At 39.2% G+C, this 15,331-nt stretch overlaps 1 protein-coding gene across 4 annotated transcripts in view; it reads right to left on the bottom strand.

Annotated features, from left to right (window-relative positions):
- sgsm1a (small G protein signaling modulator 1a) overlaps window positions 1–15,331 on the bottom strand; it is a 36,886-nt gene that overhangs the window by 1,768 nt on the left and 19,787 nt on the right. The window contains exons 7-25 of one of the 4 annotated variants that reach the window (XM_077562016.1): window positions 15,159–15,304; window positions 14,824–14,961; window positions 14,033–14,157; window positions 13,601–13,668; window positions 13,338–13,501; window positions 12,010–12,145; window positions 10,471–10,600; window positions 10,060–10,124; window positions 8,993–9,138; window positions 6,940–7,068; window positions 6,679–6,861; window positions 5,704–5,775; window positions 4,566–5,127; window positions 4,129–4,496; window positions 3,929–4,053; window positions 1,902–1,984; window positions 1,709–1,818; window positions 1,449–1,545; window positions 1,049–1,216 (exon numbers count right to left, since the gene is read on the bottom strand). In XM_077562016.1, coding sequence (XP_077418142.1) covers window positions 1,049–1,216; window positions 1,449–1,545; window positions 1,709–1,818; window positions 1,902–1,984; window positions 3,929–4,053; window positions 4,129–4,496; window positions 4,566–5,127; window positions 5,704–5,775; window positions 6,679–6,861; window positions 6,940–7,068; window positions 8,993–9,138; window positions 10,060–10,124; window positions 10,471–10,600; window positions 12,010–12,145; window positions 13,338–13,501; window positions 13,601–13,668; window positions 14,033–14,157; window positions 14,824–14,961; window positions 15,159–15,304 — 3,015 coding nt within the window. Of the gene's footprint in view, window positions 1–1,048; window positions 1,217–1,448; window positions 1,546–1,708; window positions 1,819–1,901; window positions 1,985–3,928; window positions 4,054–4,128; window positions 5,128–5,703; window positions 5,776–6,678; window positions 6,862–6,939; window positions 7,069–8,992; window positions 9,139–10,059; window positions 10,125–10,470; window positions 10,601–12,009; window positions 12,146–13,337; window positions 13,502–13,600; window positions 13,669–14,032; window positions 14,158–14,823; window positions 14,962–15,158; window positions 15,305–15,331 lie in introns of all 4 variants that reach the window. The other 3 variants (XM_077562017.1, XM_077562014.1, XM_077562015.1) reach the window with 3 other exon arrangements.

The following is a 15,331-nucleotide window of genomic DNA, read 5'->3' as shown; positions in this document are numbered from 1 at the left end:
AAACTAATAAAATAACTACAACTGAAATTAAAAAAACATTTAAAAAACAAAAATTGAAAAAACAAAATGAATATGCTTTTTAAAAACCAAAAATGAACGTAAACCACATTTTATGTTAACAAAACTATAATAATAACAAAAATGGCCTTAGTATTTATTCTTTTGTTATTAATTTAATGCATGAGCTTTTGGAGTTGATTTTAAATATAATAAAACATATCATTGCCTATATATGTATTTTGCCAAAAAGAGAATAAAAAAATACACTGTAAAGAATTGACTGAAGAATTTACAGTAAATAACTGGCAAAAAAAAGATGCCAGCTAATTATTGTAAAATCTCAGTAAATTACTGTAAAAACCAATTGTAGCATATAAACTGTAATTTATATACAGTAAAATGTTGTAAAAAAAAAAAAAAAAAAAAAAAACTAATAATGCTGCAATAGATTTTTTTTTTTACCAATAATTAACAGATTTTACAATACTTAGCGGGCAACTTTTTTCCAGTTATTTCCTGTATGCATGTAATAACTAAAACAAGAATTTGAAAAACAGTTTTGTTAACGAAAATGCTTTTAAAAAAAACTGAAAAATCAGAAACTACATTTTACGTTTACACAACTAACTATTATTATAGCGAAAATGTCCTTCATTTTAGTCTTCGATAATTAATTTAATACATGAGCCTTTGGAGTTAATTTTAAATGTAATTTGCAGCATTTTTATTTCAATATTAACTAGAATAAAGATGTCTGAAAGTGTCACACAGCAATGATGTCATCTAGCAGCAGCCAATAGAAAAGCACCTTCAGATGATGTCGCTCCTAATGGCTCGCCTGCTTTTTCATTTAACTCAGCCGAAATGCAACACTAGTTACTTTTTTCATTTGACCATGTTGTTTATTAAATATTGCTCACAAGCAATACACATAAAAAAAGCTAATACTGAAACTAAACCAAAACTACACAATCCAAATGTATGGCGTGGCCCTTTTAAGAGATGCTGGCAACAATCTAGCTCGCCGCAATAAAGCCTTGTGTTTTACCGTTGAAGAATTTAATAATCTCAGTGAAGTCCATGTTGTTTTCCAGGATGATGTCCCGGTAGATCTCCACCAGCGCCAAGGCGATGAAGAGGACAAAATGACTCGAGGAGGCAAACTTGGCCGCCCAGATGGTTTCCCACACTGCAAAGACGTCATCGTAGACCAGCTCTGGAAGGAAAATCACACAAAGGCTTGAATCGAGCCAAATACAGCAAGTCAAGTCTGATTTCCTCAGGAAGTCGCATTTCCTCAGCAACAGATTTCTCGAGCTACAAGAGCAAAACCCCTCCTTGCACATCAGGCTAACAAGGTCAGTTGTTTGACATGTTAAACCCCAAACGTGGCTTAGGGAAATCTCTCTCTCGCTGCTCTAATTGGCACAAATTCTTGTCGTGTTTACCTCGCTTGAAGTCTAAGAGGAACCAGCGGTAGCAGAAGTAGAAGTGAGTGTAGTCTCCGTTTTGGTGCATCAGCTCAAATAACTCTGAATCCAGGATCTACAGTATGTAAAGCAGGGATCAAAAGAGATGTGGAAGGAAGAATAATCAGAGGAGTTGTTGGTGAAACAGTAACGTGTGTGAGCTGCAATTGATGAATTTAATTTTGCAACTTGTACAACTTGTACCGGCTTGCATGAAAACGTGGCTGCTGCTGCCTTACTTGAATCAGAGAGCGCATGTTGGCAAAGTGAGTATCCATCGCTCCTCCGTGTGGGAAGTTTTGATTCATCCTCTTCATGAGCTCGGTAAAGCAGCTAAAGGCCGTGGCCTCTGAGATAGCGAGAGATGGAAAAGATGTCGGCGCCAGAAAGCAGACGAGGAAATAGAAGAGGCGACGGAGCGCGGTGACTCACCATCATCCAGAATGACGAGAAGCGGAGCCAACAGGTCACACATCCCCTGAACGTATCCGATGTCGAGGTTCCTCCAGATGTAGCTGCAAGAAAAGGATCAAAACATCATTCCGCTGCTTTTATCAGCCACACCGACTCTACTTAACCTTTAAGTCCATGTTGAAAATAGCTGTACTGAATAGCAGAAGAGTGGGACTCAAGTCAAATGGCTTCTCTTGAGTCAGCCAGAGTTGCCAATATTGGAACTTAAACTTTCTCGATTAGAGTTTGAAATCTGCATTTTTCAACCAGTAAATAACCAGAAATATAATGAAAACAGCAGGGTACCCAAAATAGAACCCTGTGGAACACCATATGACAGAGGGGCAGAGCGGGACTGATAGTAGCCAAGGCTGACACAGCAAATTCTGTCAGCCAAATAGAATCCAAACCACTCAAGAGCACTACCATCAAAGTCCACCTGGTGATGATGTAGCATTAAATACATTTTATTGAGTTATGATCTATACAGTATATGGATATATTAGAGCTGTCAAACGATTACATTTTGTAATCATATTAATCACATCTTAGTATTATGATTAATCATGATTAATCGCTTAATTCAAAAGATTCTTTCCCCACCATTTTTGGCCCGCCAAATTTAAAAAGCACCTGTTGTTATGTGTAAAAATGTTTGACATGTTATGAGGACGTCGTCAAAATTTTTTGATTCTCCTCTTTTTCTAATCCGTTAATTACTCGCAACATTTAAAATGAAGAAAAAAAATGACCCCGATAATTTGACATGAACACATATTCTGAATGTCATACGCCAACATTCATTAAATGCTTTACTTAAATGCATGTCGTTAGGTTTATTGCTCAAACACGTGTGCTACCTTTAACGTAACCATCCGCTGTGAGCTAAAGGATCATTGGACTTGCTTGAAACTTTTCAAGGTTAAGATTCGAGACTTACATATGACTTGGCATGCTAGTTACTCCCACCAATTCAAAGAGGTCAACATTACATGTTCACACATTTCAAAATATTCAATGGATTAACAAAAGGCAACAATTTAATGATGCGACTCTCAAAACTTAAGAGACTTGTTAAAATGTTTGTTAATTTTCTGTCCACAGATGTGAATGCGAGTGTAAATTTATGTTTGCTTAAATGTGCCCCTTAATTAACTGGTGATCTGTACCAAGGGATGGAGGGATGAAAGTAGCTATGACAAGTTTTAATTTTAACTATAAAGTAGAGTTATTATGAGAATAAAACGATAGATAAAATATTTCAAATATAAACTTGTAATTTTAAATGAGAAAAACGATAGATAAAATATCTCAAATATAAACTTATAATTTTAGGTGAGAAAAACGATAGATAAAATATCTCAAATATAAACTTGTAATTTTAGGTGAGAAAAGTAATTACTAAAATAAAGTAATATCACATTAGTGCATTTTTAATCATAGGAGAATAAAGCCATTCTATAATATTATACACAAATATATATCAGATCACTAAAAAAGAGCCATCAAATCCGAGACAAATCCCAATTGTAACTTTTTGACCGAGCCAGGCTGTCTCTCTTTTTACCATTAGAGATTCGTTCTGTCCTTTCCTCAGTCTCTCCTTTGGTCTCTTGAGGTCTCCCTAATTTGGTGGAATTTAGATGTTTCTGGGGTTGGTGAAAGACTCTGGTTGGTGACCCCGTGGGTATTATGGTAATGTCTGGTCGTTGCTTGATTTCACTTTCCTTTCTTTTCTTTGATCCTTCCTCGGGTCTCCTGACAACCTCACGACTCTAGCTGGATTCTGAAGTATTCGGTTTAGGTGAACGGTATGGGATTTTTAATAGGTTTTAGGTGAACCCACAAACAAAATAAAAATAAAAAAATTATAAAAAAATAAATAAAAAGAGAGCAATGATGATGACATGTCAAATCGGTAAAATTACCGAATGAACAATATTGAGCTCTAGAAAAAATAAATAAATAAATAAATAAATAAGAGATTCATTCTGTCACTGTCGTACCTGCACATGATGTTACGGAGCTTTTCCAGGTTTGCAGGAGTGAAGTACCAGTAGTTCCTGTCACAGCGCTGTACGTCTTTTTCAATGCGGTGCAAATTCAACGTGTACAAGTCTAAAAGCTCTTGCTGAAACAAGCAGAATAATAAACATATGCATCAACTGACTGGTTAGTAGACGATGAATATTTGAGCGGTACATACAGCGAAGGCCCCCCGACCAGATGGTGGCGAGCTGGCTTCTGTGCGGTCTGCGCAGCCGTCCAAAGACTCAAAGTGAGGGTAGAGGCTCTCCATCTCCGGCTCCTCAGACAATATGGATTCCGTGCCTTCTGGACTGGGCTTTTCCTGCCCGCCCTCGGGTCTGAGATCCGCGTAAGGGGCCGAGTCTTCAGAGGGAGACGAGGGCTCACAGCGAGCCTTCCTGCTCCAGGGCACCATGGAAACGTTGGCTTTGGGAATCTCCTCCATCTCTATGGCGGTGGGAGACTCATCAGACTCAGTCAGGACTTGCGCTTCTGCCTTCTGAGAAGCACAGTAGGCTTCTCTTGCTCTCAACGCCCGAGTGTCTGCTGATAAAGACGGTTTCTTGTCAACGTCAGATGTTCTGAGATTTTTGATGCCAGCGTCTCTTGCCTCACCTTGGCTGGATTTGTCTTCCACTTTGAACCATTCAGTTTGGCGCTCTCCTGCAGTTTTCTTTGCATCTTCATTTTGATCTTGAGATGTTCCTGGGGTGAACATACTATCTTTGTCAGGCACTTCTCGTGAGGAAGCACCTTCACACTGAGCCTCTACTTTGGCGTCCTCTGACTTGTTGGACTCTCCCAGCACATCTAGCACTTCAGTCTTGGTCATATTGGGTTTCTCGTGTTTCTCGTCCTGCTCGGCCAGACCCGCATCCTGAGGAGGTTTGGCTGAAGCTCTCGGAGCAGCCTCGGGTGCAGCGCTGTCCTCAGTGCTGAGCGAGCCGTCCGACAGGCCGGAGGTAACTGAGAAGTTGCGGGAAGAGGGATGCCCCGAGTCGGGAGAACTTGGCCCGTTTTGGAGTCCCCCATTGGTCATCTTTGGCACCTGCTTGGCTTCTCCGCTCTTGGACTCTGTCTCGATCTGCTCAACCTCTTCTACAGACTCAAACACCTGCAAGAACAAGCCAAAGGGAAAAAGACTACTCCAGGGGAAGGGATGGGATGATGTGAAGAACTAGCAGGGAGAGAGTGAAGGGATGTGGTTTAAGACATCATGCAACCTTATAATTGAATCTTGTTTAAAGTGGAAGTCAACCTTAAACATTTCTTGACAATAATATGTTAAATGTGACCTCACTTGTTTAAGGATGACACACTGACTAATATTACATTTGTGGAATAAGAGTAATGAAACAAAATCCAGCCGTTTTTATCCATCTCAGGGGGCGGCCATTTTGCCACTTGCTGTCAACTGAAGATGACATCACAGTTGCTCACGGCTAAGGCAACGACCAATCACAGCTCACCTGTTTTCTGACGCTGAGCTGTGATTGGTTGTTACCTGAGCAACTGCGATGTCATTTTCACTCGACAGCAAGTGACAAAATGGCCGTCTTCTGATATTGATCAAATCTGCTTAACTCATATTCCACTAACGCAATATTAACCAGAATACCATATTATTTACCATATTTAGACCAGTGAGGCTTCATAGAACATACTATTGTCAAAAAAATGGTTGGTGATGACTTTTCAAGTCATTTGACTAGATCTTGATTGCGTTACTGGTGCAACGTGGTGAGCGTGATACCTGCGTGCTGGCGCTGGAGTCACTCTGCAGACGAGTCAGACTATGCCTGTCTGAACTCTGGGAGGACCGAGACTGGGGGGTAAAGACAATCAGGCCAAGAAATCAATGCATGAGATATCTAAAAAGATTGTTGTCATTGTTGCCACAATTACCTTGAAAAAGTTACTTAGTTACTTTGCTGATGACTTGATTTTGAAAGTAACTAAGTTAAATTACCAGTTCATTTAACTCTTACTATTGTCATGGCAATGTACATTTATATACACAAATCTCTCTCCTTCTTCAATTGTTATTTTTTCAAAGCAATTGTTCTCAAAGCAATGAATCGCCATACCTGGGTATTGAAAATCATTGCAATCAATACAACAAAAATATTATTGATTTACCAATGTGGTTATTGTTATTGTTGTTTATTTCCTTTTTTTAATGTGTTCTTTTTTATGCTAGAGCATACAGAAGGCTTTGATGCAGCCTCTGACCTGAAGAAGATACTTGAAGTAATGGTAGTTATAACAAAAACAACCAGCAGGTGGCAGCAGAGTATAAGAGATCAACCAGGGCCATGTTGCAAAAAGCTCTTACCCCCACTCTTTTTAACAGATTTGTGAATAATGATGAAACCTAGCTATATTCTAATGCTAATTGCTGCAAAACGGAAATAGATACAAATACAGAAGAGTAGAGACTCTAATCTTTTTTTTTTGTTAGGTTCCATGTTTTTATAGCAATAGAACACAATATTCTGTGGGCCTTGCAAAATCAGTCAAAATCCAGCCAGGAACGAAGGGGGTTGCTTCAGTGAAAATGGCTGGGATTGAATGTTACTCAAATCTAGTCCATAGAATTTCTAAAATCTATCATTTTTACCACAATTTTTGGTTGAAATATGCCTGTAAAGCCCATTAAAAGAAAATCACAGCTTTGCTGATTTTATATTGCAAGACAATAGTTTCCGTGCTTGTCGTTGTGCGTCACCTCATTGCTGACGGTTGAGTCATGATGGACCATCTTTGAAATGGTACTGTCCATGCTCGCCCCGGAGGAGCACTTGGCTAAAGCTGCAGCGTGTTGCTCCTTCTCCCGCTGCCGAACAATCTCCTCACAGCCGAGCCATTCGCGCATGGTCTGCTGGTAGCACAAGCGCACCTGCTCATCCACCTGCAGTCAGAAACCAAGTGTCAAGTGTGGGAAAGGATTTCCGGGGTGGGAGGGAAGGCAATGTGATAAATGTCTCACCTCCTTCCTTTCTGTTTCAGACATTCCAAATTGATAATGACCCAAGAGAAATGGCCACACTTCCTTACGCAAAGACGGGTCCACGCCACCGAAATAGACCAACCGAAGCAGCTCTTGCTCCTTGTAGGTCTAAAAACAAAAACATCTGTCCTCATTCTCACACTCTATTCTTTTTGCATACACAAGCGAGCATGTTTTTATTTTCACTAGTGCTGTCAAAGTTAAAGCGTTAACTCATTAATTAATCACAATAAATTATCGTATTAATCATGTATTAATGCAGATTAATCACACTATCAATTTTGACCGCAGATGATCCTTGACAGCGGATGGTTACGGTAAAGGTAGCGCAGGTTGCGCATGACATTCATATTTGTTTTAGTCCAAATATTGGGGTCTTCTTTTTTCTTTTTAAATTATGCAAGTAGTTAACAGATTAGAAAAAGAGGAGGGTGTGAGCGTGCAGTGGATTAAAAAATGAGGAAGACATCCTCATAACATTAAATGTAAAAAGAATTAACTCATAAAAGGTGGTCTTCAAATTTGGCGGGCAAAAAAATGTTGCTAAAAAGCATAGTGATTTATCAAGATTAATCAAAATTCTAATATGCCATTCATCTGTTTAAAAATGTAATGGTTTGACAGCTCTAATTTTCACACAAATGTGCATAAGTCAGGAAATTATAGATTCAAGTCTATAGGGTTCCCAAACTTTTTCCTCTGAGGGCCGCATACAGAAAAAAAAAGTAGGATGTAAGGGCCCCATTGGAATTCTTCACCTTTAATTAATTAAAAATGGTCAAACCAATCTACCAAGCAATTACATATTTTTTTTTTAAATAAATTGTACGTATTAGTACTACATTACAGCTTTCTGTTAAAAATAATAAGCTAATTTTGGGGTGGTCCGCAGCGATGTAACTGACTAGAAATGATCCGCCCCTGCATTATGCATGAGAACTGAAACAAGAGAAATCTGTTGTAAATTGACTTTTTTTTTTTGAATAATTAGCAAAGCAGAAAGTCATCAAGGTTGAATTGAGGAAACTGGACTGAATCTGATATGTGTGTGTCTGTGTTTTTTTTTATTTTGCTTTCCAAAAATTGTAGAAAATTAATTGGGCAATTATGCTATTAGGTTGGCTAGATTTAGAAAAGTACAATATTAAACCCGACCCCTTTTTTTTACACTAACACTTTTCACACCCCCTTTTTAAGAAATAAATAAGTATAATAATATTTATATAGGTATAATAAAATAGTGATGTGATGTGGGCTATTACAAATGTTATTTTGAGAATATGCTGTGGGCCGCTAAAATGGTAAGTGGGCCGGAAATGGCCCCCAGGCAAAAATTTGGACGCCAAGTTCTTTTCATTGCATTAATGCGCTCTTCACTCTTATTTTTTTTTTATTTGTTCATTTTTCCTTTCGGACAATCATAGAGACAATTCACAACATTCACTTTTCACATACAATTATACCCAAAAAGAAAAAGGGCTGACGGGATGAAGCCGAAGTTTATTAATTCCCGTTCCCAGAATGCAACAGGACGCAGATAATCAAAGTGGTAATTCGTCACATATCTAGTTGTGTGGATTATCAAGTTGTTGATTGATGCAAAAGTTCATCTTCCCAATAGTCTTGAATCTATCATTTGCTGACTTGTGCACATTTGTGTGAAAAATAGTGCTGTCGAACGATAAAAAATGTTAAACACATGAATGACATCTTAGAATTTTGATTAATTTGGGGCTAGATGTAATTTCCCCACAATTAGGAAAAAAAAAAAAAATCTATAGCATGTTCATTTCATGAGCCAGGAGTCCACTGATGTAAAATCCCAATGTGGACAGTTATACTGACAGAGCCATTAGCGCCGCTTCATGCTCACTGCTGCGAGACTAATGATGTGAGCAACATAATTAGCAGAGAATGAGCACGGGTGAGACGGCTGAGTGGCAAGCGAGAGAGGGAGGGAGGCTGTAAGGGGACATAGCTTGGTGAGTGTATATGAAGAAGAGCTTAATGGGAAATTCATGGGTATGCTTACGGTACAGTCCTGCAGGAACATCTGCCACACATCTGCAGTGAGTCCTTTGTACGCATCGCACGGCACGTCGGGCGACACAATGGTGTGGTTGACGAGCGCCGAGAGGTGAGTGCGCACGGTGGACAGGTGACGGCAGTACGCCAACCCTGGTTGATAAGACAGTATAATATTCAATCCTTCTATGGAGGCGAAAATGAATACACCACTTCTTTAAAGCCAGTGGATACTGTGTATGCTCAGGCAATGTTATAAGATATTGAGTGTTCATTCAAATATTCTGTATGAGAAAATCTTCCCTATTCTAGACTTTTTATGAACTACGAATGAAGCACAATGTTACAGCTATACTAATAATGTTGGAAAGCATCCTGTGCCTCAGATAATCGAATGCCTCAACAAATTAGTCATGTGATGATGCACTGCACAATCAAAATGCATTATTTCATATTGTGAATAGAATTTTAAGATATATTTTAGCATTTAACAGAATGAACTGCTGGATATTGGATACACATTATTTGAATTTGAAAACTTTATTACAGACTCAAAAAAAGGTCCAGGTAAAAAATTTGAATTCATTTCAATATATCAGCAGGGGCTTGCTACATGCTATCTGCATCCAGGATGTAAACACAAAATTGTAGAACAGGGTTTTCTCTATTAAAGTATATAATAAGTAATTATTTTCAAATGACCTTTGCAATATGCACAGTCAGTCTATGCCAAGATTGTATGTGAGTAGAATTGTCGTTATGGAATATCATTTTGTAGTTTATTCAATAATAACGCTTTTGGTCACAATATTCCTGAATCCAGACTTGAACTAAATCCAGTCTGGATCATAAAACAGACATGATGGCTGCATCACTTTATCTTTCTTTCTTCTTATGCTGATTGTGGAATAATCACAACTGATTAGACCGCATGACCTTCTTCCATTGTTTCATTGTTTCCTTACTACAGTATAATGACATGAACCTTTTGCGCCTTTTGTTGGTGTCCGTACATTTTTGAGGTGTAGAATTGCACTGGAAAGGTGAATAGTGTGAAATGAAAAGGTCACATACATCCATAAAATGCCCTAGAGATGATCTGATACTTCATGTTGTCACATAGCAGCTTCAGAGGAGTCCTGAAGAGAAACAAGAATAAAGTCACAGTTCTGGGCATGTTGACATAAACCCTAATGGTACATTTTTATCCAAGCAGTTGTCAATGTCCCCAGTAGGATAAATGAAGCTCTTTATCTATCTCAACCTGTCATAAAGTAAACATTGCCCATTTTATCTTCTTAGCTCGTTCTCATTGTCCCAAACATTCTCATGTCAGTGAGGAAAATGCCACGCATTTTTCTGCCTATTGCAACATCCCGCTGTTGACTCTGCATGCGCAGATGTGGCCAGCCAGTGACTGCGCCTCAGCAAACCTTAATAAAAGCGTATCTGAAGCCTTGACGTGATTATTTCTCACTCGCTCACCTCTCTTGGTTGCAGCCTTTGGGCGCGGACCCATCGGAGAGGCTGCCCTGGGAGCAGGATGAGCACGAAGACTTCCTGAGAGTGGGATGCCACATTGCAGAGCTCTGGTCCATCAAATCTGGTGGAGTCACTGCAGAAGGCACGCACACGCACGCGCACACATCATTACTGTCACTGTCAACATATAATTGTTTCCTGTGCATGAGCATTAGGAATTAGATGAGAAAATAATTTCATTTTAGGCGGAATTGTGCTGTAGGATCATAAATGAAACAGAATTCATCATAGGCACAGTTTAAAAGACTGAAAACATAAACAAAATAACTGCACACGATTAAGCAAGCAAAAACCTTTCTCGGCACTGCGCCTATAATCAAATCCATCACTTGTCAATCTTCCACTTAATTGAAGGCTACGTTGTCGTAACGCATGAACGAAGGTGTGACAAGACAATTGGATGGAGTTTGTGGGGTTTTGTTATTGGGACACATCAATGAGCTTGACCAGAGGCACAAGGCAGGTCAGCAGGATATTAGATGGTGGGAATGAAAACAGATCAAATTGAGTGAAGACGGACAGAAGTTGAGGTGCGACAGCCACAGCGTTATAGCTGCATTCTGGGAATAAGGACCTGTTGTGGGGGCAACTTTGTTTTTAAGGGGAGGCCCAAAAAAATCTTGACAATATTATGTTCAATGCAGCCCTACTTGTCTAAATACAGTATTCTGGTTAACTCATTCACTGCCATTGACGTCTATAAACGTCAAAAATTCATTTGAACTACTGTATTTCTATTAGTTTAACATTTTTTTCCCACTTTTGTTAACAAGAGTATGAAAACTCACTCACCTAGAAACCTAGAATTTGTTATTATTATTTATAGCAGTAAGTGAGTTAATATTGCGTGAGTGGAATATGGGTTAAGCAGCAAAATCCAGCAGTTACTCAGGTCTCAGGTAACAACCAATCACAGTTCAGCTTCAGAAAACAGGTGAGCTGTGATTGGTCGTTGCCTGAGCAACTATGATGTCATCTTCAGTCGACAGCAAGTGGCAAAATGGCCTCCCCCTGAGATGGATAAAAACAGCTGAATTTTGCTGCATAACTCATATTCCACAAACGTAATATTAATCAGAATGTCATGATTAGACTAGTGAGGTCACATATATTATTGTCAAGAAATGTTTAAGGTTGACTTCCCCTTTAAAGGGGATGGCAGAACATTCAATCTATCTTAACTCTAATATTTTTTCCAAACGTTTCTAATCAAAACCAATGAAAAGAAAATAGACAAAACATTTGTCAGCATTTGACAGCGTGGGAAAAAAAAACTTATAGTGAAGTTACGACTGATTATCTTCACTAAATCATAAAGTTACAAAACAATCCATAAATACTACTTTATGAGTAAGTGAGGAGATGATGTGTAACATTACGGTGTCGTACAAAAGTGACCCGCCTATAAAGTGTCTTTCAGTGAACTAAACGTGAACAAAATGCAAAGAAAAACAAATGTTTTGTAAAATACAAGCGTCTCACCAAAGTCTGACAGGCTATTTGGAAAGAGGATACGGAAGACGTAGTCAGTGGCCTCTTCGTCCTCCTTATCTGAAACAGAGTCCGTAGATCCGGATCCCTGAGGAACCCTCTTCTTCAGCTTTGGGAACACCTTCCCCTGCAACAAGAAACAATAATTAAATTAATAGCAAACGAGTAATAAGAGAAAACAAATAACATTTGCCATCGATGAAATCAATAATGCCTACTTAACAGCCATAGCGAGAACATACTAATAAGACCAAAAAAATGTCAGACACTTGAATTTGTCAAAAATATAAAACTTGTTATTGGTAAATGGTACACAGTAAATTTTGTAGAGTATATTTGATTCTAAAAAGAGTGTATTTGGTCCCACTCTAAACAGAGTCAAATTTACACTTGGAAGATAGCAAAATATTAAATAGTACATTTTACTCAAAATATTCTTACTATGTACGAGATAATTGGCCTATCCTATAAAAACAACTAGTTACGTTCTTTTTCCACTCAGAAATTCTAAGTATATTTTAGAATGATTTTAGAAAGAGTAAATATTACTAGTTTAGAAGACGGCCACTCTACCACATGAGCTATGCCACTCAAGGTACGAAGATTCCTGCTGACAAAAGTGATATACTAACACACAGTAGGTGCGGCATGGCTCAGGGAGTAGATTGTCCGTCTCCCAACCTGAAGTTGTGGGTTTGTTCCTCAACCCTTGAGTGACTTTAAAAAAAGAAACAAGTAAAATTTAGTCAAAATCTCTCCTTAGAATTTCTGAGTGAAAAATCTTTGCTAGTTTTTTTTTTTTAATGGGATAGGCAAATTCTCTTGTACACACTAAAAATACTTGGAGTAAAATTTATTCTCTTCTAAGTGTAAATCTTACACTGTTTGGAGTGTAAAATTTACTGTGTACATTCTATATTCAAATTGCTTCATCCAATTATGTTAAGTTATGCTGCACCTTTGCCAAAAAAAACAAAAACAGAAATACAGACCATCCTAACCTCTCTGGCAAAATTCACAAAAGACAGAAGAAATTATTCATTCATGTGAATTTAAGATGACGAGTGTCTTCACGCCCGTGCTTATTAATAGCCGTCGAACAAGCGTGGGTTGTTTTCTATCTTTCCTTTTGCTTGCACTGCACATAATAAAACAAAGAGAACCTCATCATGTGTGCCGGTGCATGTCGCGAGAACATAAAGCCAAAGAGTCATCAGCTGTGCAGTTCATCTATTATCGGTTTATTGATGAGATCCAAAATGATTTAGCGCCAGTGCTGTGACTAACGAGACATTTGAGTGACGACCTCGGGTGCTGACCTTTCCCCTCTGAGACCAGAGAGGCGGATCCAGCTGACCGTGCGGAAGCAGACCATTTTCCAGGCAGGAGAGGAACTGAAGCAGGTGGCCTCCTTTAGGGAAGCGAAGCGGAGGCCTTTGGATGCCATCCTGACTGACCAGCACAACTGTGCCCCCGCTGTCCACTGCAGATGAAATGTTTTCACCAGTGCTCTTCATTGCCAGATTTAAAAAATAATAATAATAATAATAATCAGTGGACAATTGTGATTGCCTGGGCTTACCTTGTTGATGGCAGTGCAAGTACACAATTTCTTCAAGAGGGATTGTCATTGCGTAGTCCCAGTACACACTGCAATTCATCCAGTGAAAACAATTTTTCAATCAAAGGAAATAATAGTCAAGGTTGTGTAAATAGATAAGCAAAGGGCAATAATCAAACCTTCTTGCTAAAAGAAAGCCCACACAGAGGAATATTACATTGCTAGTTGGTCTGACCGTGTCTCAGTCAATAAACCACCTGCAGGCCGCCTGCCTGCTGAAAATAAGCCTAATTAGATGCGCTGTGTTTACCCTGCATACACAGAAACGCGCACACTGCATTATTCAGAAACAACCGAATGTTCAAGTGTTTCCCTGACAGCAGAGTCATCTTGCATCCTGGCTTTGACTCGCTCATAAACACACACCAACATCAAACGTAAACAACACATCACCTTCGCTCATAGTCCAAGTCGCCAACAGAGCCGTTCATAAGTTGATTGGGTGTCCACTTCAGTGTCATGAGCTCCGCCGTCTGATGTAGCGAGAGGTAGCCGAGGATAGCTTCCATGTCGTCCCTCTGCAACAGCCAGGATCGAGGATGGAAGGTTTCATCAGCCGACATCAGGCAATGAATTACTCTTTTGAATGTGGACTTAAAGAGGAAGTCAACTTTTCTTGACAAAAAAAGATGTTATATGTGACCTCACTAGTCTAAACATGACATTCTGATAAATATTAAACTTGTGGAAATATGAGTTATGCAGCAAAATCCAGTCGTTTTTATCCATTTCAGGGGGCGGCCATTTTGCCACTTCAACAACACAGTTGTTCAGGCAACGACCAATCACAGCTCACCTGTTTTCTGAAGCTGAGCTGTGATTGGTTGTTACCTAAGGCCTGAGCAACTGTGATGTCATTTTCACTCGATAGCAAGTGGCAAAATGGCCGCCGACTGATATTGATCGAAACTGCTGGATTTTGGTGTTTAACTCATATTTCACTATAACAATATTAACCAGAACACCGTATTTTCACTAGTGGGGCTGCTTAGAACATATTGTCAAAAATGTTTTCCCCTTTAAATGCATGTTTAGTAGAATAATTTTTTCAATAAATTATAATAAATATTTTAAATATATAATAAGTATTTTTTTGTCGTATCTGTACTGGCTAAAACTAAGTATTTCTTTGTGTATAGTTTTTTTTTTTTTGGGGGGGGGGGGGGGGGGGGTCAAACACTTGCCGGCTGAACAAGCACATTGTTTTTGCCAAAGAGCAGCGTGGCCCTGTTGTTTTGATGTAGGGACTCCACGTAGTCACGTGCTGATGGCGAGGGAGAGGGGCGCTCGTCCATGCTGCCGCTGGAGTGGCGCTTCTGGATCTGAAATATGAGGAAATGTATAGAAAAAGACTTTGCAGGTATATAATGTTTCATTTACCTGGTGCGTGAAAATGTAAATGTTTTAACATGTTTTGTCTTGACACACACTGACTTCAAAAAATTCATTGGAACCTAATACACCCTTGGGATCATGAAAATAATTTGTGACATAAAGGTGCGGCCAATTCTTGACTTACACACAACGCAGGCCTCTTGGTGGGCGAGTCCTGCCTGCAGTGACCGCTGTGGATGCGATGCCTCTGCACCAACTCGTCAGCCGAGGGATCGGTCCAGAAGTGGTCGGCTGTCTTCATCTTGGTATACTCCAAAGCACAAGGTCCCACTGTCATGGGGAGGTTCACAGATACAC

Source organism: Vanacampus margaritifer, chromosome 3 (genome assembly GCF_051991255.1).
Source record: "Vanacampus margaritifer isolate UIUO_Vmar chromosome 3, RoL_Vmar_1.0, whole genome shotgun sequence".
Lineage (NCBI taxonomy): Eukaryota > Metazoa > Chordata > Actinopteri > Syngnathiformes > Syngnathidae > Vanacampus > Vanacampus margaritifer.
Note: the sequence above shows the minus strand (reverse complement) of the source record. Positions and strands in the feature narration are given on the sequence as shown.